General features: G+C 42.9%; 1 protein-coding gene across 2 annotated transcripts in view; it reads right to left on the bottom strand.

Annotated features, from left to right (window-relative positions):
* Positions 1 to 26,847, bottom strand: part of LOC124125395 (prostatic acid phosphatase-like) — a 45,071-nt gene extending 18,224 nt beyond the window's left edge. For both annotated transcript variants that reach the window (XR_007218827.1, XM_046488706.2), the window contains exons 1-6: positions 26,529 to 26,847; positions 25,256 to 25,351; positions 23,713 to 23,799; positions 10,215 to 10,364; positions 9,051 to 9,146; positions 6,326 to 6,412 (exon numbers count right to left, since the gene is read on the bottom strand). Coding sequence is in view for 1 of the 2 variants with exons in the window: in XM_046488706.2 (XP_046344662.2) it covers positions 6,326 to 6,412; positions 9,051 to 9,146; positions 10,215 to 10,364; positions 23,713 to 23,799; positions 25,256 to 25,351; positions 26,529 to 26,720 (708 nt within the window). In the remaining variant the exon portion in view is untranslated. The remainder of the gene's footprint in view (positions 1 to 6,325; positions 6,413 to 9,050; positions 9,147 to 10,214; positions 10,365 to 23,712; positions 23,800 to 25,255; positions 25,352 to 26,528) is intronic.
* Positions 26,848 to 27,353: the final 506 nt, after the last annotated feature.

Genomic DNA, 27,353 nt, shown 5'->3' with positions numbered 1-27,353 from the left:
AAGCCTTACACTGCACAATCTAACTGAAAGCCTTACACTACACAATCTAACTGAAAGCCTTACACTACACAATCTAACTGAAAGCCTCACACTGCACAATCTAACTGAAAGCCTTAATCTACCCAATCTAACTGAAAGCCTCACACTTCACAATCTAACTGAAAGCCTTACACTGCACAATCTAACTGAAAGCCTCACACTGCACAATCTAACTGAAAGCCTTACACTGCACAATCTAACTGAAAGCCTTACACTGCACAATCTAACTGAAAGCCTTACACTGCACAATCTAACTGAAAGCCTCACACTGCACAATCTAACTGAAAGCCTTACACTGCACAATCTAACTGAAAGCCTCACACTGCACAATCTAACTGAAAGCCTTACACTACACAATCTAACTGAAAGCCTTACTCTACACAATCTAACTGAAAGCCTTAATCTACACAATCTAACTGAAAGCCTTACTCTACACAATCTTACTGAAAGCCTTACTCTACACAATCTAACTGAAAGCCTTAATCTACACAATCTTACTGAAAGCCTTACTCTACACAATCTAACTGAAAGCCTTAATCTACACAATCTAACTCAAAGCCTTACACTTCAAAATCTAACTGAAAGCCTCACACTGCACAAGCTAACTGAAAGCCTTACTCTACACAATCTTACTGAAAGCCTTACACTACACAATCTAACTGAAAGCCTTACTCTACACAATCTAACTGAAAGCCTTACTCTACACAATCTAACTGAAAGCCTTACACTGCACAATCTAACTGAAAGCCTCACACTGCACAATCTAACTGAAAGCCTTACTCTACACAATCTAACTGAAAGCCTTACTCTACACAATCTAACTGAAAGCCTCACACTACACAATCTAACTGAAAGCCTTACTCTACACAATCTAACTGAAAGCCTTACTCTACACAATCTAACTGAAAGCCTTACTCTACACAATCTAACTGAAAGCCTTACTCTACACAATCTAACTGAAAGCCTTACACTACACAATCTAACTGAAAGCCTTACACTTCACAATCTAACTGAAAGCCTTACACTACACAATCTAACTGAAAGCCTTACACTACACAATCTAACTGAAAGCCTTACACTACACAATCTAACTGAAAGCCTCACACTGCACAATCTAACTGAAAGCCTTACCATCACAATCTAACTGAAAGCCTTACTCTACACAATCTTACTGAAAGCCTTACACTACACAATCTAACTGAAAGCCTTACTCTACACAATCTAACTGAAAGCCTTACTCTACACAATCTAACTGAAAGCCTTACACTGCACAATCTAACTGAAAGCCTCACACTGCACAATCTAACTGAAAGCCTTACACTACACAATCTAACTGAAAGCCTTACTCTACACAATCTAACTGAAAGCCTCACACTACACAATCTAACTGAAAGCCTTACTCTACACAATCTAACTGAAAGCCTTACTCTACACAATCTAACTGAAAGCCTTACTCTACACAATCTAACTGAAAGCCTTACTCTACACAATCTAACTGAAAGCCTCACACTACACAATCTAACTGAAAGCCTTACACTACACAATCTAACTGAAAGCCTTACACTGCACAATCTAACTGAAAGCCTTACACTACACAATCTAACTGAAAGCCTTACACTACACAATCTAACTGAAAGCCTTACACTACACAATCTAACTGAAAGCCTCACACTGCACAATCTAACTGAAAGCCTTACCATCACAATCTAACTGAAAGCCTTACACTACACAATCTAACTGAAAGCCTTACTCTACCCAATCTAACTGAAAGCCTTACACTACACAATCTAACTGAAAGCCTTACCATCACAATCTAACTGAAAGCCTTACACTACACAATCTAACTGAAAGCCTCACACTACACAATCTAACTGAAAGCCTTACACTACACAATCTAACTGAAAGCCTTACACTACACAATCTAACTGAAAGCCTTACACTACACAATCTAACTGAAAGCCTTACACTACACAATATAACTTAAAGCCTTAATCTACACAATCTAACTGAAAGCCTTACACTACACAATCTAACTGAAAGCCTTACAATGCACAATCTAACTGAAAGCCTTACTCTACACAATCTAACTGAAAGCCTTACACTACACAATCTAACTGAAAGCCTTACACTACACAATCTAACTGAAAGCCTTACTCTACACAATCTAACTGAAAGCCTTACACTACACAATCTAACTGAAAGCCTTACAATGCACAATCTAACTGAAAGCCTTACACTGCACAATCTAACTGAAAGCCTCACACTGCACAATCTAACTGAAAGCCTTACACTACACAATCTAACTGAAAGCCTTACACTACACAATCTAACTGAAAGCCTTACACTGCACAATCTAACTGAAAGCCTTACACTACACAATCTAACTGAAAGCCTTACACTACACAATCTAGCTGAAAGCCTTACACTACACAATCTAGCTGAAAGCCTTACACCACACAATCTAACTGAAAGCCTTTCCATCACAATCGACTGTGCAACTGGAAGACTTCGTTTATTATGTCGATTTCATTACATTTCACACCTCACACGATTTAGAATGGACTTTGCATAGATTTTTTTATTCAGCCAAAAACAAGATGTACACTGCACAATCTAACTGAAACCTCCAGTGTACATCCCTCTCTCCCCTCGCAGTACATCCCTCACAGTACATCCCTCACTCACCTCACAGTACACCCTTCACTCTCCTCACAGTACACCCTCACTCACCTCACAGTACATCCCTCACTCACCTCACAGTACACCCCTCACAGTTCATCCCTCTCACATCACAGTTCATCCCTCACTCACCTCACAGTACACCCCTCACAGTACACCCCTCACAGTACATCCCTCACTCACCTCACAGTACATCCCTCTCACATCACAGTTCATCCCTCACTCACCTCACAGTACACCCCTCACAGTACACCCCTCACAGTACATCCCTCACTCACCTCACAGTACAGCCCTCACTCACCTCACAGTACACCCCTCAGAGTACATCACTCACTCACCTCACAGTACACCCCTCAGAGTACATCACTCACTCACCTCACAGTACATCACTCACTCACCTCACAGTACATCCCTCACTCACCTCACAGTACATCCCTCACCCACCTCACAGTACATCCCTCACCAACCTCACAGTACACCCCCCACCCACCTCACAATACATCCCTCACTCACCTCACAGTACATCCCTCACTCACCTCACAGTACATCACTCACCTCACAGTACATCCCTCACCCAACTCACAGTACATCCCTCACTCACCTCACAGCACACATCTCACAGTACATCCCTCACCCACCTCACAGTACACCCCTCACACCTCACAGTACATCCCTCACCCACCACACAGTACACCCCCACCCACCTCACAATACATCCCTCACTCACCTCACAACACACATCTCACAGTACATCCCTCACCCACCTCACAGCACACATCTCACAGTACATCCCTCACCCACCTCACAGCACACATCTCACAGTACATCCCTCACCCACCTCACAGTACACATCTCACAGTACATCCCTCACCCACCTCACAGTACACCCCCCACCCACCTCACAGTACACCCCTCACACCTCACAGTACATCCCTCACTCACCTCACAGCACACATCTCACAGTACATCCCTCACCCACCTCACAGTACACCCCTCACACCTCACAGTACACCCCTCACTCACCTCACAGTACACCCTTCACAGTACATCACTCACTCACATCACAGTACATCCCTCACTCACCTCACAGTACATCACTCACCTCACAGTACACCCCTCACTCCCCTCACAGTACATCCCTCACTCACCTCACAGTACATCCCTCACTCACCTCACAGTACACCCCTCACTCACCTCACAGTACACCCCTGACAGTACATCACTCACTCCCCTCACAGTACATCACTCACCTGACAGTACACCCCTCATTCCCCTCACAGTACATCCCTCACTCCCCTCACAGTACACCCCTCACAGTACACACCTCACTCACCTCACAGTACACCCCTCACAGTACATCAGTCACTCACCTCACAGTACAGCCCTCACTCACCTCACAGTACACCCCTCAGAGTACATCACTCACTCACCTCACAGTACATCCCTCACTCACCTCACAGTACATCCCTCACCCACCTCACAGTACATCCCTCACCAAGCTCACAGTACACCCCCCACCCACCTCACAATACATCCCTCACTCACCTCACAGTACATCCCTCACTCACCTCACAGTACATCACTCACCTCACAGTACATCCCTCACCCAACTCACAGTACATCCCTCACTCACCTCACAGCACACATCTCACAGTACATCCCTCACCCACCTCACAGCACACATCTCACAGTACATCCCTCACCCACCTCACAGTACACCCCTCACACCTCACAGTACATCCCTCACCCACCTCACAGTACACCCCCCACCCACCTCACAATACATCCCTCACTCACCTCACAACACACATCTCACAGTACATCCCTCACCCACCTCGCAGCACACATCTCACAGTACATCCCTCACCCACCTCACAGCACACATCTCACAGTACATCCCTCACCCACCTCACAGTACACCCCCCACCCACCTCACAGTACACCCCTCACACCTCACAGTACACCCCTCACATCTCACAGTACACACCCCACCCACCTCACAGTACATCCCTGACCCACCTCACAGTACATCCCTCACCCACCTCACAGTACATCCCTCACCTCACAGTACATCCCTCACCCAACTCACAGTACATCCCTCACTCACCTCACAGCACACATCTCACAGTACATCCCTCACCCACCTCACAGCACACATCTCACAGTACATCCCTCACCCACCTCACAGTACACCCCTCACACCTCACAGTACATCCCTCACCCACCTCACAGTACACCCCCCACCCACCTCACAATACATCCCTCACTCACCTCACAACACACATCTCACAGTACATCCCTCACCCACCTCACAGCACACATCTCACAGTACATCCCTCACCCACCTCATAGCACACATCTCACAGTACATCCCTCACCCACCTCACAGTACACCCCCCACCCACCTCACAGTACACCCCTCACACCTCACAGTACATCCCTCACTCACCTCACAGCACACATCTCACAGTACATCCCTCACCCACCTCACAGTACAGTACACCCCTCACACCTCACAGTACATCCCTCACTCACCTCACAGCACACATCTCACAGTACACCCCTCACACCTCACAGTACACCCCCCACACCTCACAGTACACCCCTCACACCTCACAGTACACCCCTCACATCTCACAGTACACCCCCCACCCACCTCACAGTACATCCCTCACCCACCTCACAGTACATCCCTCACCCACCTCACAGTACATCCCTCACCCACCTCACAGTACACCCCCCACCCACCTCACAGTACACCCCTCACACCTCACAGTACACCCCTCACATCTCACAGTACACACCCCACCCACCTCACAGTACATCCCTCACCCACCTCACAGTACATCCCTCACCCACCTCACAGTACATCCCTCACCCACCTCACAGTACACCCCCTACCCACCTCACAGTACACCCCTCACATTTCACAGTACACCCCCCACCCACCTCACAGTACATCCCTCACCCACCTCACAGTACATCCCTCACCCACCTCACAGTACATCCCTCACCCACCTCACAGTACACCCCCCACCCACCTCACAGTACATCCCTCACCCACCTCACAGTACACCCCCCACCCACCTCACAGTACATCCCTCACCCACCTCACAGTACATCCCCCACCCACCTCACAGTACACCCCTCACCCACCTCACAGTACACCCCCCACCCACCTCACAGTACACCCCCCATCCACCTCACAGTACATCCCCCACCCACCTCACAGTACATCCCTCACCCACCTCACAGTACACCCCCCACCCACCTCACAGTACATCCCTCACCCACCTCACAGTACACCCCCCACCCACCTCACAGTACATCCCTCACCCACCTCACAGTACACCCCCCACCCACCTCACAGTACATCCCTCACCCACCTCACAGTACATCCCCCACCCACCTCACAGTACACCCCTCACCCACCTCACAGTACATCCCCCACCCACCTCACAGTACACCCCCCACCCACCTCACAGTACATCCCCCACCCACCTCACAGTACACCCCTCACTCACCTCACAACACACATCTCACAGTACATCCCCCACCCACCTCACAGTACATCCCTCACCCACCTCACAGTACATCCCTCACCCACCTCACAGTACACTGTATCAGCTATCCTCAGTATGTTGGTCACGTCAACCTTCCATCCAGTGAACTTACTGAGGTACATGAACAACTTCTGGAAACACAACATTGTTCTGGTTAACACAGCGACATTTCAAATCAATTATCAGAACTCTTACCTTGATCAACACAGTGCACACGTAAACTTTACAGTGTACATATGCTTCAGTAGCTACAAATTATTTTAGATATCTAAAAGCTTTATACCTATGTCTTTTTTTTATTACTTATCTCAAAATACATACACTGTGAATTTGAAATTAATACAAGCGTTCTTATCTGAACACATTGGTGTTACGTAAGAATCACTGCACATGACATAAACAATATATCTCTTTACAAATTACATTGTGCTGTTTTACATTATGACGTCTACCACTTCACATTAGGACTAATATTTATCACTTTACATTATGACGTCTACCACTTCACATTAGAACTAACATTTATCTCTTTACATTATGACGTCTACCACTTCACATTAGGACTAATATTTATCACTTATCATTTATAACATAATGCCATCTATCACTTTACATAATACCATCTATCACTTTACATTTTATCATCTGTCGCTTTGTATTATGCCATCTATCACTTTACATTATACCATCTATCACTTTACATAATGCCATCTATCACTTTGCATAATGCCATCTATCACTTTACATAATGCCATCTATCACTTTGCATAATACCATCTTTCACTTTGCATAATGCCATCTATCACTTTGCATAATGCCATCTATCACTTTACATAATGCCATCTATCACTTTACATAATGCCATCTTTCACTTTACATAATGCCATCTGTCACTTTGCATCATACCATCTATCACTTTACATAATGCCATCTATCACTTTGCATAATGCCATCTATCACTTTACATAATGCCATCTATCACTTTACATAATGCCATCTATCACTTTACATAATGCCATCTGTCACTTTGCATAATACCATCTATCACTTTACATAATGCCATCTATCATTTTACATAATACCATCTATCACTTTACATAATGCCATCTATCACTTTGCATAATACCATCTTTCACTTTGCATAATGCCATCTATCACTTTGCATAATGCCATCTATCACTTTGCATAATACCATCTATCACTTTACATAATACCATCTATCACTTTGCAAAATGCCATCTATCACTTTACATAATACCATCTATCACTTTGCATAATACCATCTATCACTTTACATAATACCATCTATCACTTTGCATAATGCCATCTATCACTTTGCATAATGCCATCTATCACTTTACATAATGCCATCTATCACTTTACATAATGCCATCTATTACTTTGCATAATGCCATCTATCACTTTACATAATGCCATCTATCACTTTACATAATGCCATCTATCACTTTGCATAATGCCATCTATCACTTTACATAATGCCATCTATCACTTTGCATAATGCCATCTATCACTTTACATAATGCCATCTATCACTTTGCATAATGCCATCTATCACTTTACATAATGCCATCTTTCACTTTGCATAATGCCATCTATCACTTTACATAATACCATCTATCACTTTGCATAATACCATCTATCACTTTAGATTTTATCATCTGTCACATACAGTATGACATCTAACAATCTTCAATAAAGTTTACACGATATACAGCTTTTTCCATTGGACGAGAGGTCGGTCACATGAATGCGCAATTGACGTTCATAAGTGTATGAACGACACAATTTGACGTTCATACGTTTTTCATGAGATCGTGTTCTTGAAATGACGTAAACACCGACGAACTACTTCCATATTCCTGGGCAAACCCCTGGGAATTCCTTAGCACGAAAACATACATAAGTGTTCTTTCTGATAATTTAGAACCTTTATTCTTGGTCTCAGCGTTTCAGTATACATTGAGAAATTTCAGAGAGCGTGACTGCAAGATTGTTCACGAATATCCTCGCTGCGGCCTATCCTAATGAACAAACGAAGAAATGCACATCTAAACTATCGTAGTATCGACTCGTTCCGTGCCTAGGCTGACATTGACCATCTCCTGCAATCTATGAATTGACTTTAGTGTCTGTTTGACACATTCTTATTCACCTTTCAATGATCGGACAGTTGATCAATGACTAACACATGTAACCGCCACAGGTTCATTAACAACTACAGAAATCTCTCCCGTCACTTTTATCGTATCGGCCATTTTGACGTCTTGTACTTGATGTAAATGTATTACGACGCGCTGTCATTGTGACTGACTTACTGAGGTAGTTCTTTACAGACCTTTCTCATCTAATGAGGATATGAACACATGCACTGCATAAGATGTTTCTGAAGAGCATGTTGTGCATCCATACGCCCATGTCACCTCTCTTTTTGAGGAACTATTTTACTCCGCGATATAGCTGGTTGTTGTATGGCTGTCAGTGTAAACATGAAGTCACACGTACTAAGTATAATTGTGTTTAGATCTTGGCCTACATCCTTTGAGGTAAGAAATTGTGATAAAAAAATTATAAGAATTTACTTTAACATTGTATGAACTTCATCGCAAGCTCCGACGTTCGTACAGTTTGGTCCTCACTCTATGTAGGTTCATACCTCCAATGAACTCACACAAAGTGTAGGTCAATTCTTAATTAAATGACACAAAACCCTCGAGCAAAACCCCAGGGAACAGATGACTGGTACACTACCTCACAGCTCTTGAGAAACCTTCCCCATGCAGTGGATTTACTCCTCCATTCCTGTTTAAGTCTCGCCTGAAGGGGACACGGTGCCATGGACAACAGCTGTGTAAAACACAATGATTTTGTTACTACAATATGCTTGGATGAAATATGTTCCTGATCTGAGAAGGCCAAATAGTCCTATTTGGGTCTCAGCTGGCATGACCCCAAAAACACCAGTCTGACAGTAGCTGGTTCATACCAGTGTCATCAGAAGATGACAAATCTCCCCCAGCTCCCACAACAGCAAGAGGCAGCACTTCAGCCGCTGGTTAATAAATGTTTGGATAAAAAAACTTTCACGGTTTTCATGTTAAGCTCTGGAAACAAAATATGGATGGACAAACATACCAGACGATGACTTTATCCCCCCACAGTATATGATTTAAACAATATTTATTACCAAAAGAAGGAATGGGAATGCGTGCGTGCGTGCAGGGTTTTACGCCGCTTTAGGCAATATTCCAGCAATATCACGGCAGAGGACATCAGAAATGGGCTTCACATATTGTACCCATGTTGGGAGTCGAACCCGGGTCTTAGGCATGACAAGTGACTGCTTTAACCACTAGGCTACCCGACCGCCCCTGAGACATTAGGAGGAACAAGATCACATAGATATTCAGGGACCAACTTGTCTACCATTTTGTAAAATGTTATTAATTTATGAGATTGCCGTCTTTTGGATAAGGGTGTAAGGTTAGTTTCAGAGTATAAAGACTCATGACTAGCTCCACATATTGTTCTCAGTGCATCTAAATTTAGCCTTTCCAATCCTGCCATTATATAGCTGGTGTTAAACAACAAACAAACTTTCCAATACCAACACTTGTTCTTGAGAACAGTTACAGCTGGACAGGCGGTATTTGAAAGTCCTAAAGCAGTTAATCATTGGGCTTACTTTATCTACTATATTATCTATGTGATTTGATAATTTGACATTATATGCCAGGGGAACAAAAATGTAGGTCGTGTTAAGGTTGATGCCTCCTGTAAATGGTTACAGATGTCATACAAATTTCATTGTGGTAAGTGAAATGATGAGTTGGTTGGGTTTCCATAAAACAATGAATTACCGTTTCCCAGAGCAAGGAAATGAAATGTACGTTCAACCACACAACAAAACTTTACCTGATCGTGTTTTTCATCTTTATAATGCACTTTGATTGGCTGCAGCACTTTCTTCAAGTCACACTTGCTCACATTGGCCAGTAGTATCCCCGCCATTACACACTCTGCCGTCATCCGAGCTCGCAGGACGGATGTGCTACGCACATACACCTGAAACAATGGGTCATGGAAAAGTTAGCACTGTAGCTCACCTGGACATGTAGTCAACAGTTTTACATGTCAAAGTGACAGCCACTTAATTATAGCTCTGTGGTACTATGAGCATTATTATAATGACAACAAAACAACCATGCATAATTCTTGCTACTTGAATTTGTTACTTTACTTATGTTTAAGTTGGTCGGTATATGTGTGCTATGTTGTGGTTAGCAGCAGTTTGCCCATCAGATATTGTTTACATTAGTGACGGCCAGAACTGGCTGCTACATACATACTTTACAGGTCATGCCAGCCTGGCTTGTACCAGCTATCTATTTCCCTTCTCTAAGATGCACTGATAACCTGAACAGTTTATGCCAAATCTGTCATAGTCTAGAACTATTTGTTTTGACAGGAAGGAAGTTTCACAGAAGCATGCTCAGATATGAGCTTCCTCCCAGGAAGCTTACAAACCTTCCTCCCACACATGCACAGTTTGTACAGGTCAGCAGCCATTGTTATCAATTGGTAAACAATGACAAGCTGTTTTCATCCAAGCCATCCTGCCTCACGGGGCTTGTTTTGGAGAAACAAGCCCCGTGAGGCAGGATGGCTTGGATGAAAACAGCTTATTTAGCTCAGTTTGTAATAAGTTATTAGTAACATTTGTAATAAGTTATTAGTAACTGAGCTAAAACAGCTTCTACTGGAGGTAGAAATCAGTGTAGTTGTGCTCCACAAGTCATAATGACACCTGTGAGACAAAAAAAGATGCCCAAGGCACCTAGGAAGTCAGCCACTCCAGGGCGATCGGGAACCACAGAATCTCATGTCAATCTCCTGAATACTGACACAGGAGAAATTCTTCACGCCAAGAATGTCAACTTTTCAGGGACATCCACAGCATTCCAGTCTTCAGTCCATGTTAATGCTACAGGTAGACCGTCAACAGTAAGAAGCAATGTGAGAGATCAACGTCAATACAAGACATTCCCTCGGGACTGGTCGCTGCCCAATATCTGCAGCTATATCAAAGACACACTTAACATCACAGCTCCATCAGGCCTGACAGGACAGCAGTACCAGCTGTTTTATACTGATAATCTCCACCTTCTTAAAAACCAACCGTCTGATAGTTATATAAACACTCAAGTGCTTCCTCCAGCCACCCCACCTCATTCCAGTGTTGACTTGTCAGATATGATGATAGTGGAAAACTTACAAACAAGTTCAACGTCAGCAGATTCCATAAAAGTCATCACAATCTCAACTGCTACAACAACCCCAATATCGGTCACAACCAAATACCTCAATGCCCTGAACATTTCTTCATGGATGCACTGGCCAGTACTAGTCAAGGGTACACCTTGTACACCACCAGATTTGCTAAAGACAACCCCTTTGCAGTGGAGCCTAAAGGTAACCTCCCAGCAATGCCACTACAAATCAATGATGGTAATATACACAAGGTGGAAGTGGTCCTGTCTACACTCTGTCGCCAAATATTGGAAGGGTAGAGACGTTAACTTAGCTCTTCTTCTTATGCCAGATGATCTTTCAACTCCATCCAAAACAATACATGTCGATGACACAGAGTTATTTCTTAAGGGGCCTAACAATGGTGATTCCAGATTGTAAGTTCATTATTGCATGTGGTTGCTATAAGGATATCATGATTAGTCTCTGGCCACAATGCAGGAAAGAAATGGACAAGTATCAGCGCACTCATTGAAATGCACACTCAATATTATCTTACAACCAGTACCACAAGCGTTTCTCGGCAAAGGCGGCAGCATTACTGGAGCAGCAATACTGGAGGGTCAACTGGTGAAAAGTGGATGCTGAGTTCTACAAGACGACTCAACGCCTGTCAACATTGTCACGACGTCGGACATTCTACACAGTTCTGGTCCCTTGTTTCCACCTCTCAAGCTCCCAAAGCATAGTCATCACACTATGACGCCCCAGATCAGTGGTGGCAGTCAGACAAAAGATCAGATCAATATGGAAGAGCAATCATTATCCACCAAGGCATTCCACTTTGAAATAATTATATAGCCGATAAGTGCATCCATGTCAACAGCAAATACAGACATCTGTGTTTATTTTGCCATAAACCCCACTCTGCCCTGAAGTGCCGAAGTCTAGACACAGAAGAATGTACCAGCAAATGGCAAGATAAAACCTCTTCAAAGAAGAACTGACTAGGTGCATCTCCCTCCCCTGTATCCGTCCAACGCCTAGCTGCCTACCTGCTCATCCATCCAGACAACGAGTTTGTGCCAAGACTTATAACAGGGCTGACAAACGGATTCTTTACGGGTATTCAGAACCCTCCTCTCTGCCAATAAAGATCCAAATGTTACTGATAACTTATTACAAACTGAGCTAAATAAGGTTTACCTCATTGGTCCTTTTACTGTGTCTCCATTTCCCTATCATCGTATCAATCCCATAGGAATTGTCGAAGGCAAGTACTCTAGGAAACAACGCATGATTGCTGATTAATCTGCACTGCATAACGACCATGACATTCCCAGTTTAAACTCACTCATCGACAAAGAGCAGTATTCCCTGGTGTATGTTAAGCTGGATGACACCATACAAATCATCCAACACCTTGGACCCCACACCTATATGTGTAAAGCTGATATTGTGAATGCTTTCAAACTGATACCCATACATCACGCTCTCTGGCATCTAAAAGGTATTCATTGGAACAATTACTTCTACTACTTCACAAGATTGGTCTTCCGATACAGATCCAGCCCTAAAATATTGGACCTTTTATCTCAAGCCATCTGTTGGATAGCAACCACGGTGTACCACATTCCTCATATTCTTCATCTTCTCAATGATTTTCTCACAATAGACGCAAATGATGATGATGGCAATTCAACCATGAGCAAATTGCGATATCTCTTCAATGATGTCAAGATTCCATTGTCACAAAGAAAAAACATTGGCCCTGCAACATGTTTAGAGTACCTGGACATCATCCTAGACGCTGACAAGATGGAAGCTCAACTCCCAGCTGATAAAGTAGCTAGGATCATTGCTGTCATTGATTCAGTCCAAGAGAGAAGAAAGGTCACCAAACGACAACTGTCGAGTGTATTAGGACATTTAATTTTGCAATGCAGGTAATTAAACCAGATAGAGCCTTTGTTAGCTACCTGCTCAAGCTTGCGCAGTCTGTCCCCAAACTACATCACCATGTCAGTCTTACCCATGAGTGCAAACTAGACTTCTCAATGTGGTGTTCATTTTTAACAGACTGGAATGGCAAATCATTCTTCTACGAAGACGAGATCGCAGCACCAGGGATAGAACTATACACAGACGCTGCTGCATCCATTGGTTATTGTGCTTCTTTTCGGGGTAAATGGTTCGCGCAGAAGTGGCCAACAGATATTCATTTGAGGAACGTGTACGCAAAAATGATGTTATTTCTACCAAGCTCGAACGAGATAGAGTCAGAAAACTGTTAGCGGAAACGAAGCACTGTAAACTCGTATTTAAAACCGATCAACAAGCTGCTTGTACAATTGCTTAGCAAATATATAGCAAATATATAGCAAAATTATAGCAAAATTCAGCAACAAAATGGCAAAAGATACGATAAATTGAACATTAGCAGTTATTAAGTAATATTGTGGTTTGAAATCCACATTCTTTTACAACAGTTTATTATTTCGGGCTGTATTGGATATGCAATTTTTCATTATGTTAGACTTTAATATCTCCTTAGGTATTACATTATGGAATACGATGAACTAATCGAACAACTGCTCAAAGATGAGCCTGTAGATGATAAATCTTTAGATAGACATAGAAAAAGACTCGCGGCTTTGGTAGCCAGTGGAAAATGTTCCCAAAATTTTGGGGGAAATTATACCACTGAAAAAATTGATAACGTGTACGATGAAGAAATTGAAAAACTGTACGCGCGTTACGACTTTAGCCAGGGAACTTCCATGACTAAAACAATAGGTTCGCTATGTTACAACTATACAAAGTTGTAGCTAGTACGTTTCTTCCTACCCCGGCAGAAAATTGCATGTATTTCGCGAATCTCTCGAGAAAGATCCATTCATCGAACACGCTATTTAAAAAAAAAGTTAAAAAATTAGATGAGGTTCAATTAGAGTTAAGTCCTCATGTAATGTTATAAAAGCATGACTACTCCAGTTACAGACGGTAAAATGTTGGTAAACGCAACGTATCATTCAGCAACGGTCAGCATTTAAGGATGTTAAATCTGCCATGCACGAATACTTCCTTGTTTAGGGAAAGAAACTTGACCCAATACCAAGGCCAACAATAAGTCAGTTTTATACACCTACAGAGGCTCAGAAAGACTGCGAGATAGTATTTAAACGTGTGGGTTGTCGGTAGTTGCGATTTTCAGCGACACAATAAGCTATGATTCATGTCGGGCTGAGTCTTATCAGCTATTAACCCTGACTGCTGTGTCTATTTTTAGCTACACAATTACGCATAAGCTATGATTTATTACGTATCAGCTTGCAACATAAATAGCGATGACTCAACTGCTCACCAGTTGAGGTGTGATTAGCATTTAGACAAATGATATGATAGGTGTATAACCATGAATCTGTGCAGATTTACATTCATGGGAAAACCAATTCAATGCAACCGACGTTGCGTCAGTATATATTGAGGAATTCATGCTTATTACATCAGACAAGGAAATGTAAATTATGTGTTCTGTATGTGGGATAGGGGTCAAAGGTCGTTATTGTTTATGTAAGAAACACAGTGCTGATAGGATCAGGAACCAGATTATTTACGCTAGGAGGAGAGATTACATCAACGAAAGGAATGGGTTGGGGAGAATACGTGTTTAGATATATGAAAAAACAACCATTTAGACATTTGACTCATTTTGCATATACCATTTTGCATATATTAAAATTTGAACATTATTGTAATCAAATGCCAGTACCGTACATAATTTACGCTGACTTCCAAGCAAACCTATAGAAAATACAGAACACAATACTACGTACAAAACTCAAGAACATATTCCTTGTGGATTTGGATATACAGTTGTAAGGTATGATGGGAAAACAGACCAGCCTGTGATTTACAGAGGTCCCAATGCAGCAGAAAAGTTCCTAGCATATCTACAAAATGAAGAGAGAATAATCAGGGAAAATTTATGCATAAGAAACCCATGTGTATGACGAGGGATGATTGGAGGGCCTATAAGAAGTCAACGAGTTGTCATGTTTGTAATAAACCCCTCAATGGGGATTCCGTAAGAGATCGTTGCCACGTCATGGGTAATTATCGGCAAGCCGCGCATAACGAGTGTAACTTGAAACTAAAAATGAATACTCAAACAATACCCATCCCCGTTGAGTTTCATAACCTTAGAGGATATGATTCTCATCTCATCATGCAAGCTATCTCAAAGACTGACGGCGGCTTAACGTGCATTCCTAATAATATGGGAAAATACATATCATTCTCGTTGACTAAAACTATACATTATACGGACAAGGATGGGAAAGTTAGAACAAAGCAAAGTAATGGGCTTAGATTCATAGACTCCGTACAGTTTCTGTTATCTTCCCTGGACAATTTAGCTAATGCGAACAATCCCGATGACTTTGCAATAACAAATCAATATACTGAACAGACAACACGGCATTTGTTGCTGAGAATAGGTGTATATCCTTACGAAGATATGGATGATTGGTCTAGTTTTGACGAAACTAAATTACCACACCTTGAATCATTCTATAGTAACTTAACAGAATCTAAAATAACCGATGCCGATTATGAACACGTTCTGACGGTGTGGGATAAATTAGGTTTAAGAATTTAGATGATTATCCCGATCTGTACTTTATATATTAGAGATATTGAGAAAGACATGTTTAAAACAATAAGGTTTGGATCCGGCATGGTACTATTCCAGTCCCGGACTGTCGTGGGATGCATTGTTGAAGAAGACCTGTGTAGAACTAAAACTACTCACCGATTACGATATGCACTTGTTTGTTGAGAAAGGATTAAGAGGTGGTATATCGGTGAAAGGTATTCTAAGGCTATAAATTAGTGGAAGGATATGATCCGGGTAAACCCAATACGCACATATTATATCTCGACGCCAACAATTTGTACGGATGGGCTATGAGTCAACCTTTACCCGCGGGTGGTTTTGAGTGGGTTGATGTGAATGATATCCCCACAGATTCTGATGCGAATAAATACTAGAAGTTGACTTGGAATATATGGAAAGACCATAACAGTTATCCGCTAGCTCTCGAAAGATTAATGGTTAATAAAAATTGGATGTCGGAATATCAACAGTCCTTGATGGGTAATACTAGGTTAGCTAGCGAAGAAAAATTTGTACCAAATTTGATGGAGAAGACAAAATATATAGTTCACTACAAAAATACACAGAGATCTAAAGTTTGATCAAAGACCTTGGATGGAACCTTATATAAGACTGAACACAGATTTAAGAAAGATGGCTATCAGCGATTTCGAAAAGAACCTATATAAGCTCATAAATAACTCAGTATTTGGTAAAACTACGGAGAATCTAAGGAAGCATGTTGATGTTAAATTAGTCAGGTCTAATGAGGAAGAAAGACTCAGGAAACTTATAGCCAGTCCAGCTTTTAACAGAAGCAAGATATTCGATAACGACCTAGCCGCACTACATATGCAGGAAAGTAATATAAAATTCAACAGACCGGTGTACGTTGGTATGAGTATTCTTGACTTGTCAAAACACTTAATGTATGACTTTTATTACAACGACCTTAAGAAGCAATACAGTGATAGGTGCGAGGTGTTATATACAGATACAGATTCTTTGTTGATGGAAATACAAACCGAGGATGTGTATAAAGATATGGCAGAAAAAATGGGTTTTTTAGATTAAAAACGATGTTTTATTGGTCTGTTTTCAGTCTTACAAATGGGTATCTCTCATACCTCTAGTCGCACGTTTAAAAGGAAGCCAGAAGCTGGAATGTAAACATTAAACTTGTTTCCGTCCTGTTGCGCACGCACCTCCCTATGACATGTCACAAATCTCGAAGAATAAGCCATCAAGCAGGACTGGACTGGACTGGATTACTTCCCAGTGGGGATGGCCGGGTGGGAACGTACGACTGAAAACAGACCAATAAAACATCCTTTTTAATCTGAAAAACCCATGTTTTAGTCTGTTTTCAGTCGTACAAATGGGTAGAATTCGACGGAACACTGGAAGAAGGGTCGGGAAAGTAATCAGGAAGTGACCTCGTTCACGTCAAATGTACCAAGTTCCTCACCCCTGTAGTGACAATAGAACATTCGACCAGATGCACGGACGAGACAAGTTGTTTATCACGAACGCACAGCATGGTTAATGCTCTTCAACACACAACTATTTATCGATGCGACAGGACAACTGCCACGTCAGTTGAACTGCGATCGAAGTGTGGTCGACATATAGTTTAGTTACAGAGCAACTCGCAGTATACAAGGTAACTAAAACAGCATTTTTAATGCTCTTCGACCCACAAGTAAGTATCGATGCAACAGGACAACTGCACACGTCAGTTGAATTACAATCGAAGTGTGGTCGGCTTATAATTTAGTTACAGAACGACTCGTCGTATCCAAGGTAACTAAAAGTAGCATGGTTAATGCTCTTTGACACACAACTATAATTATCGATGCGACAGGACAACTGCACACGTCAGTTGAATTGTGATCAAAGTGTGGTCAGCGCATAATTTAGTTACAGAGCAACTCGCAGTATACAAGGTAACTAAAAAATACGAGCAGTACTATAAAGTATGGGAAGACGATGCATACACCGAATAACCATAATAAAACAGCCGAAGAACTGCACGCAACAAAAAACATAAGACTGCGTACACTCACCAACAGTTTTTATTGTAACCTGTTATCTGGCACGAAGTGTCGAGCAAAAAGTCCAAAGTGAATAAAGCACAAATTCACTGTCTTTTCTGCGAGACCTGTTGTGCCACTACTATGGCTCGAACTTCGTGCAGATGAGAGAAGGTGGGAGGTGCGAGTCCTTGCGCCTCGTAACCTCTGAGAATGACCGCTCTCAACCAAAAGGAGAGAGTATTACGTGTAATCTCTTTCTTTGTATTGGTTGAGAGCGGTATGAACAGCCGTCGAAAATGTTGTCGGCGCTGTTCAGATCGCTGCAGGTAAATACGAAGCGCACGAACTGGGCACAGGGTGAGAACAGCGTGATCATGAGGGCCCATTATGGCAGACACGGATGGAATGTGGAACAATCTCGAATCCGATCGACGTCAATGGCATGTAGTTCCGATACTCTCGCAGCTATAACCAGCGAGAGAAGGAAAGCCGTTTTCTGAGACAATGTCAAACGCAACCTGATCGAGAGGCTCGTAAGTCTGACGAGACAGGGTGCGCAGAACGATATCGAGGTCCCAGGCCGGCAGTCGGAATTAATGTGACTGATCTTCAACCATGAAGGCACGTAGAATTTTCTGCAACTCTGGTATTTTAGTGAGCCTGTCGCCCGTAGGAGACGGCACCACGGAAGGCAAAGCTGCCAGATAAGTCGAGATCGTCGACCCTTTCAGATGCCGAGATGACTGGAGTGATCGTTGTAAGGATGAAGTAGAGGTCGTCTCGATCTGGCAACGGGAACGGTGGCTGATCGATGATCTGAAGATGTTCCGTGAACCACGTTCTGACCGGCCAATAAGTCGCGACCAAAGCAGACGTAGGTTTGCTGTTTGACGAACTCTCTCCAGTATCGATGGTAACAGCGCCGTTGGCGGAAACGCTTAAGCGTCTAGACCCTCCCACGACATCGCTAGAGCGTCGTGGTCCCATGCCCGTGGGTCTGGAACCGGCGACACAAATCGAGGTAGGCGGTTGTTGTACCGGGTTGCGAAGAGATCTACTTGGGGCAACCAGTCCATCTGTCAGCAGATGAAAAGACTGTCGGATGGATCATCCACTCCATGGGAGACGGCCTCGATGGTCTCAACAGGGCGTCGGCTAGTTGTCCGAGCCGACCAGTCCTTGTTTTAGCCCCTTAATGCCGAGCGCCAGACAGGGTAACAACAAGTACCATCTGTGAACATCTTTTGACCCAGAAGGGCCGCCGACCGAGCCGTCCCCTGTTTGTTGATGCAGTGGACAACTGTGGAGTTGTCTGACTGTATCATCAGCCGTTTCCGACGGAGTCGAAGTTTCCAGAACACGACCGCCCGAATCACTGCTTCCATCTCGAGGCAGTTGATGTGGAGGACCTTTTCTTCTGGCGACCTCAGCCCGGCCGCTTGGTCGTCCTCGAAATGGGCTCCCCAGCCTTCCAATGACGCGTCTACGAATAGGTGTAGTATGAACGGAGGCTCGCTCATAAAGACGCCGTCACAAGCGTTCGACGGCTGGAGCCATCACTCCAGATGACAACATAGCTGCGCTGGAAGTGGAACCAGGAGGTTGGGAAACTCCAGGTGGGGGTACAGCAATCTCTGCAGCGGACGAAGTTGAAGACGACCTCGGCGAATCAGGTCTTGAGCCGATGTCAACAGACCGAGGACTTCCTGCCACGTGTGCACCGACACCGGGGCATGTAGAAGTCTCGGAACGCTGCTGACAATCATGTCCCAACGGTCTTGAGGTACCTTGACCAGATTGACTCCCGTCTGGAAGCATATCCCGATGTACTGTAGATCCCGACTTTTGAAGGTTGACCATCCACCCGAGGTACCGTAGTAGATTCAGGGTTGTCGTTAACTCTCCTTGAAGGGATTCTGTGAACTGGTGAGCATGGAGCCCATCATCTAGGTAGAAGGCGACCCTGATCGCCTGCCTATGGAGCCATTCTACGACCGTCCTTATGATCCGTGTAATGAAGTCTCCCCCCTACTGGTAGCTCGTCTAAAGGTAGTAGACTCCAACGACGGTGACGGAGGGGGAAGGGACCTCACTACCTCCCCTGCTGGCTCGCTGTCGACAGCATAGCAAGCGGTTGTAGCTGGTGACGAACAGAAAGTCCCTACTCATGGGTGACGAAAACGGCATGCCATAGATCGGGTAACGCGATCGAACAGGTGGTTTCCTGAAACTCTGCCCCGGCAGAGCAGAGGCAAAGTTCTGGTCCATATCGTGAGCCATGGCTCTGAAGACATCGGGAGGAGAATACTGAAGAGACTGCGGCGTATCTCCGACCTTAAAGCCAGCACACGTCGGTTTGTCATCATCTTTTGATAACTCAGGCAAAAAAGTGAGATAGCCAAGCCATAGCCAGGCTGTCGTCACAATCCATCGTAGACGTCGATACTGGTCAATGTACTGGTGTACTGGTCGATGGTCCATGGACCTCCGACGGAGTCAAATCCTTCTTGGTCGACGCCGTCGAGGCAAGTATCGTGATCTGGGCTATCAAAGCCGGGTCGATATGAAAGTGAGACGAGGGTGACGACCGATCATTATCTCTACGACGCTGATCTCCCAAAAACTCCCTTCGAGAGCGTCGCACGTCCCCGTGGGGACAAGGGCTACGATCTCTAACTGTAGAAGTACTACGATCCCCATCGTAGTTATCGTCCGAATCGAACTCCCAACGACCCCGAAGGCGACGAATGTCCTCGTGTCGTTTACTGTCTCTCGACGAGGCACTCGACCTGTCGTCCCGGGGCGGGAACGACTTGTAGAGTGGGATCTGTGTTCACTGTCTACCTGCACGACATCCCTATCGTCGTTGGTAGGACGAGAGACGGACCGACTGGGGACAGTAGTCCCCTAATGGTCCTCGTCACGAGCCAGTCCCGTCAGAACGGGGGTGGCTGAGTGACGCTCTCGATCAAACGATTGACGAAGATCAGTCGTGCGGGTAGTATCATCAGCAGGCGAATGGTCACGTGTCTTGTCGAAAACATAAGATGACTGGGGCGGGTCTTTATCAACTGATTTCTTGGGTGTGGCCGACGCGCCACCCCCAGGGCCAGATGTAGAGGCTGCAGAGTCCAGGGATCCACCCGATGACCTACTCTGCTAGTAGCGCTGGTCAGTAGCACGCTTCGCCAACGCACGAAGATACCAATTAAAGTTTATTAAAGTGCTCACATTCTTTACAACGTTCATCCCACAAACACGTTGAAAATCCGTCCTTTATTATGCAGGAAGGACAATACTTGTGAGGATCTACTTTAGACAGTATACTTTGACACGAGGCAGAAAAGCCCGACATGTTGCCACGTGTATAAACAAGTCAAACAGTGAAACACGTGTTGAACACAAACAATGGATTACCAAGGATTACATTCTAGGAGTCTACAGGTAAGACATATTATTATTACTGTATTAGAAGAACAACTGTAGACACACGATAAGTACTAGTAGAAAAACTAGCAGTCTTTCGCGAAAGTCTTTCTCGAGCGACCGGTCAGAGGCGCGCTGAGAGATTTGTGACATGTCATAGGGAGGTGCGTGTGCAACCGGACGGAAACAAGTTTAATGTTTACATTCCAGCTTCTGGCTTCCTTTTAAACGTGCGACTAGAGGTATGAGAGATACCCATTTGTACGACTGAAAACAGACTAAAACATAGATATGTACGACACGAGCAATTACTCAAAAGTAATCCACTGCACAGTGTAGTAAATAAAAAGGTGTTAGGTAAGATAAAGGATGAATGTGCTGGGACCCCTATTACCGAGTATGTCGGATTAAGACCTAAGATGTATTCTATAAAGAAGTCTAATAATGGGGAGGTAAGAAAAGCTAAAGGTGTTAAGAAGTATGTAGTAAAAAAACATATCAAACACAAACAGTATAAAGAAGCATTATTCAATGGTAGAACATTCAAACACGAGATGAACACTTTAAGAAGTGTCAATCACAGGATATATGGATTAAGAATGAACAAGACATCATTATCCCCCTTAGATACAAAGAGATGGATTGATAAGGATGGTGTAACTACCTATGCTTATGGTTATGGTGGTAATACTGTATCGTTGGGAACTATGAGCAACTCTTCTTGTACAAATCCCCGGCCCGGTCCATCTTTAAGAAGATTCAGAAGTCACAGAAGTCATCGGATGGTTTCTTCCCTATTAATCTCGTTACTTCATTATTCAGCGCTGATAATCGTGTCACCATTCAGTTGATCTCAATCGTTCCGATTTCATTTCAATCCCATACTGATAGCCAAACAAACATTCTGCTTATGTCCGGTTAAATCTTTCAACGATAGCTTGACTACGGTGGGCCTTTTTTTCATCATGCCTGACTGCGACATCGTGCTTTGTTAACAGTTTAGTTACTGATCCCATAAACTCGCGACCAGGATCTACTTGAAATAGCTTAGGCCCTTTTAGTGGTCCGCGTTTATATATGCGACACAGTGCATTAGCTACTTCTGTTGAATCTTTCGAGGTTAATGGTTCAGCCTCTTTGTAGCGACTAGCCACATCCACTGCAGTTAAAGCATATTTATACCTTTTGCGTCTTACCTTATCATGGGGAAGAAACAAGAGGTCAGCCTGATGAACTTCATTCGTTGTAAAAAAAATAATATTGATGTTTCTTTTAATATGAATCATGACGACATTTGAATCACATCATCATTTTTGCATAAAAAATTCCCTCTGTAGTAGCAGTATAGGTATATAAATCTGGCTCCAGTGGAAGTGGTCCAGAACCATCATTACTTATACTACTTGTTGTGACATAGAATCAAGGCTCATTGTATGCACTGGGAGTCTAATGGTAGTCAAATACTGTATTCCAGTATTTTACTTATCAAGGAATACATTAATTTGGGGAGGCCCTTCCCCAGGTTGATTGTACACAACTGTTTATTTGGTTACATACTAGTTTGACCAATCAAAAAACTAAACTGCCTGCCCACCCGCACTATATTTTCAAAAAACAATTCTGTTATTTTTTTAAGCCTAATGGGGCGCTACATGTCATACCGACATATTTTTCATTTGACGTATTTACTAGAAGAATTATCTTCATACTTTCATCAATTTGTTACAAAAATAATATTTTTGTTATTTTACTGACACAAACAAGATGTACAACTTTGAATTCAATCACAATGCTAGAATGTTTGGTTTTTAAACATAGTCATGAACAAATTTAATTCCCTGTCTAGTGTCACAATTTGGTCACAATTGAAAAAACATTTAGGTTTCTAAATCATATTTCTTCACCTTTGATCTATTTAATGACAATACTGACAGATTGTTTATTGCCCTTGGTATGTCCTTCATTTCTCCCCAAGACTACAGAGGCCCTGCAAACAATGACCATACAAGTGCTTGTTATACAACCACAGGGACAGACACTTCACCTGAGAATCTGTCAGAGATCCAACATTCAGCTCTTTATAGTGGTCCCTCAAGAAGCGGCCCAAGAGAAAAGATTGGTCTGCTCCTATCTGAAACAAGAGGGTGCCAGTAGTGTCTTACAACTATCACAGCAGCCTGTGATTAGCCAGTCTCACAAACCAGTGGTCAATAATTAGAACACTCATCATCACCATGAAGGTGGCAATTATATGTACCGTATTCGACATAATAAGCGCCCCACTCTAATAAGCGCCCACGGCAATATTTGCTAATATATTGGCCAGTGAACAATCCAAATTAGCACCCCTTCCGATTGATCAATGTACACAAGACTTATTTATTCGCATATAATACGCACTCGTGTGCTATATGCATCCTTAATTATGGGCAATTAAATTCTGGAAAAATATATCTGTCGTATATAAACATTTCAGGCTGTCAGCATAAACCAAGAAATTTATCTTTCAATTCGTTTTTTTTCCACCAAAATAATATTCTAATAAGGGCCCCCTATTTCTAATTTTGAGAGCGCCCTGGGCGCTAATTACGTCGAATACGGTAATACCAATTAAACAGATGACTGCTTGAACTCAGTCTCAGTCAAAGGGTTTTGAGACAAGAAAATAACATACATGCATCTACTGACTTACAATATAAGCGCCCCCCCGTAGACCCGTGGCAAGTAAATCTCATGTCTGGCCCTTAGTTTGAAAGTTGTTTGGGTCCTTACGACCTGTAGTAAATGTACATGTCTATCACGTCTATGTATTTGTCACAATAAGTTTAAAAAGTTGAGTCAGGGGCTGGAGCTTCCAAAGTCTGTGGGTCCTGATGGCAGCTTGGCATCTTGTTATATGTCAAACCCTGCCCACAATGGCCAGCTAAGTGTAGGTCATAGGTCCAACAGCAAGTAACAACATGTTTCATATTATCAGGACCAAACAACGATACACTTGTTTCAAGCTCTGAACAGAAATGGCTCAAATCAAACAAAAATACAAAAATTGATGATTTTTCACGACTGGTTATAAATGTGCCCAAACTAAGTGGTTGTCAAATTTGTGTTTGTCTTTATCTGATTGACCAGGTCATCTGCTATGGCAGTCATCATTGTGCAGTCATTTCGAAATTAGAACAGCAATCTGATTGGATATCTCGTTTTCATCACGAGGGGCAGAACTCTTGTTCTACAAAAGATGGCTCCATGATTGAGCAAAACAAAGTAGTACTGAAGCGGCACGTGTACAAACTAGACTCTGGTATAGGAGAGTGGACACTCTTGCCTGGGGATAGACCTTAACTATCAAGCAGGGACAGACATCTCCAACTACTGGACCTCTGTTGATCGAACTGTCCTGAGGAATTTCGTGACCTCTGATCATGCTGATTACATGGATGGTGATTAAAAACGTAATGATAAATACACAAAATTACATAATTGTCAACTTTACAAAGACTGTGTAGAACACAGAAACAATAATAATGTTACAGTTTACATACATTCTGAGTAACACAAGACATCCAGCAATATTCTGATACACTCACGTCCGTCAGCATCCCCCATGCCACTGGCCAGGAGTTTTCCTTGTACTTGTCTCTGGGGTAGATTCCCAGGGGGGCCCGATCACCATGGCGAAACAACTGCAAAAGAAAGGAGAAAACTGTATTTGTAAATTTCTTAAGGAGCATGACATTGCAATCATTAGCAGGTGTGTTGGAATATCATGGTTGGAATATTCAATGTAAATATAGACTGTGTCAGGGTACTGTTGCTTATCTGGAATAGGCCTGTGGTATAAAGAATATTATTTATATATTGGAAGTTTATCACATTATCTGCTTCCTTGGCCTTGAGGGAAACCTGAACTAATTATTTTTGCCCTAGAGACCTGTGCAAGTCTACATAAAGGTTTCCATTATATTTGTGTGAATCCATTGTCAGACTACATATTGATACAAACATTTCTTATTTAGATTACTTGGTTCTTTTGGAACGCTGCACTCCACAACAATCCAGCTATAAAAATGACATCAGTCTGTAAATAATCAAGTGAGGATCAGGCAATCCAGTGATTGACATCATGAGCATCAATCTTCATAACTGGACCCAATGCCTTGAATTAACCAAGTTAGAAGGCCTGCCAACATGATCCAGTTTAAAGGTTGCCTCTTACAACCAGCATGTATTGCTAAAGACAAATTCTAACCCCCATCTTCATGTGTGTCTTATTTAGCAATATAAAATAAAAACAGGTGAACGAGGTGAACAGCTACTTTAGAGTAATAAAAGAATGTTACTTGTATAACCACGGACTTGTTATATAGGTCGCACGGACCGTAGGCCATGATACGTAAATGATGGCAGTAAAACTACTATTAACAGAAGGCCTAGAACAGAAATTGACTGACATGAGCGCATCAAAGTTTGTAGTATTATACTTAACCCTAATGTCCGAATACATCAGAAATAAAATGGTGAAAAGCCAATACTCTAAGTAGTTGTGAGCCAGTAGACAATTATATTTTATAATTTTCACGTAAATGTTTGTTTCGATTTGAATGTTTAGCTCGTTTTGTCAGAGACCATGTAATATTATAAATGAAAAACTTAAAGTGTTATCATCTTAGCATAGCTGTACTAACCTCCCAAATGAGGATCATAGGTCTTCCAGCAGAAATATCCCACGTGCTGTGGGATAGGGGAGGGGATACCGAACATGTATTCTGTCTGATCAATGAGCCATAGATTATCTAGAATTAGGGCTCCCGTTATCCCAGTACCGCGTTGTCAATGATTTACCTATTTATTTCAACTTACAATCTGCACTAACGACAGTGTTGCATTTCCCGTGTCGCTTGGCACATCTCCATTCACGCTCTCGTAGGTTGAAATGATGCATATGAATGTGAGGGCAATCAAACAGGCAGGAGACTTGGACGAGCGAGAGATGACAAGCCTGTTAGGAAAAGCAGAATTGTCAAGATGAAAGGCTTTCGACAAACTTAACATCGCCGCTTGTTAGCGCAATTGGGTTCTTTCAAATCCTTGGCCAGTACATTAGGTACTTCCCTAACAGTTTTCCTTTCCTCTATTTTTTCGCTCACGTGCCTTACTTCCGTATTCCCACCCAAAGGGACTTAACTCCCAAATTGTTACACCTACTTGCCTCCAGTCAAATCTTAATTCACACCCAGATGCATTGACAGAGATTTTATGTGCGGATGTGTGTGTGTGTGTCATGGGTTTCAACCCCCGTTTTGAAATATACAAGTACGAAACACCCTTATCTAACTTCTGTGAGAGACATTTAGACGGCAAAACACCACCGATTTCTCGGGCGAAAACGGTACTTCATTTGGCGAAAACGGCACCTCTTTATTTAATAACGATCGTTAAGAACGATTCTATATGCTTTATTCGTGCATTAATGCGTTCTTGTGATGTCGGCTGTCGACAGAGAAGGGACCATGCAGGGAGATATACATGGAAAATCGATAAAATTACTATTAATTTCCTACTTACTAAAATAAATATTTAATATACAGTATACCTGTAGTCCAATTTCTTGACATTTCAGCCAGATTCATGCAACAACTGGTTTGAGAATCTGCAATGGTAGCTAGGCTTGGTGACGACGTAGGA

This window comes from Haliotis rufescens, unplaced genomic scaffold (assembly GCF_023055435.1).
Source record: "Haliotis rufescens isolate VD_foot unplaced genomic scaffold, xgHalRufe1.0.p SCAF_10, whole genome shotgun sequence".
In the NCBI taxonomy this organism is placed as follows: Eukaryota; Metazoa; Mollusca; class Gastropoda; order Lepetellida; family Haliotidae; genus Haliotis; species Haliotis rufescens.
Note: the sequence above shows the minus strand (reverse complement) of the source record. Positions and strands in the feature narration are given on the sequence as shown.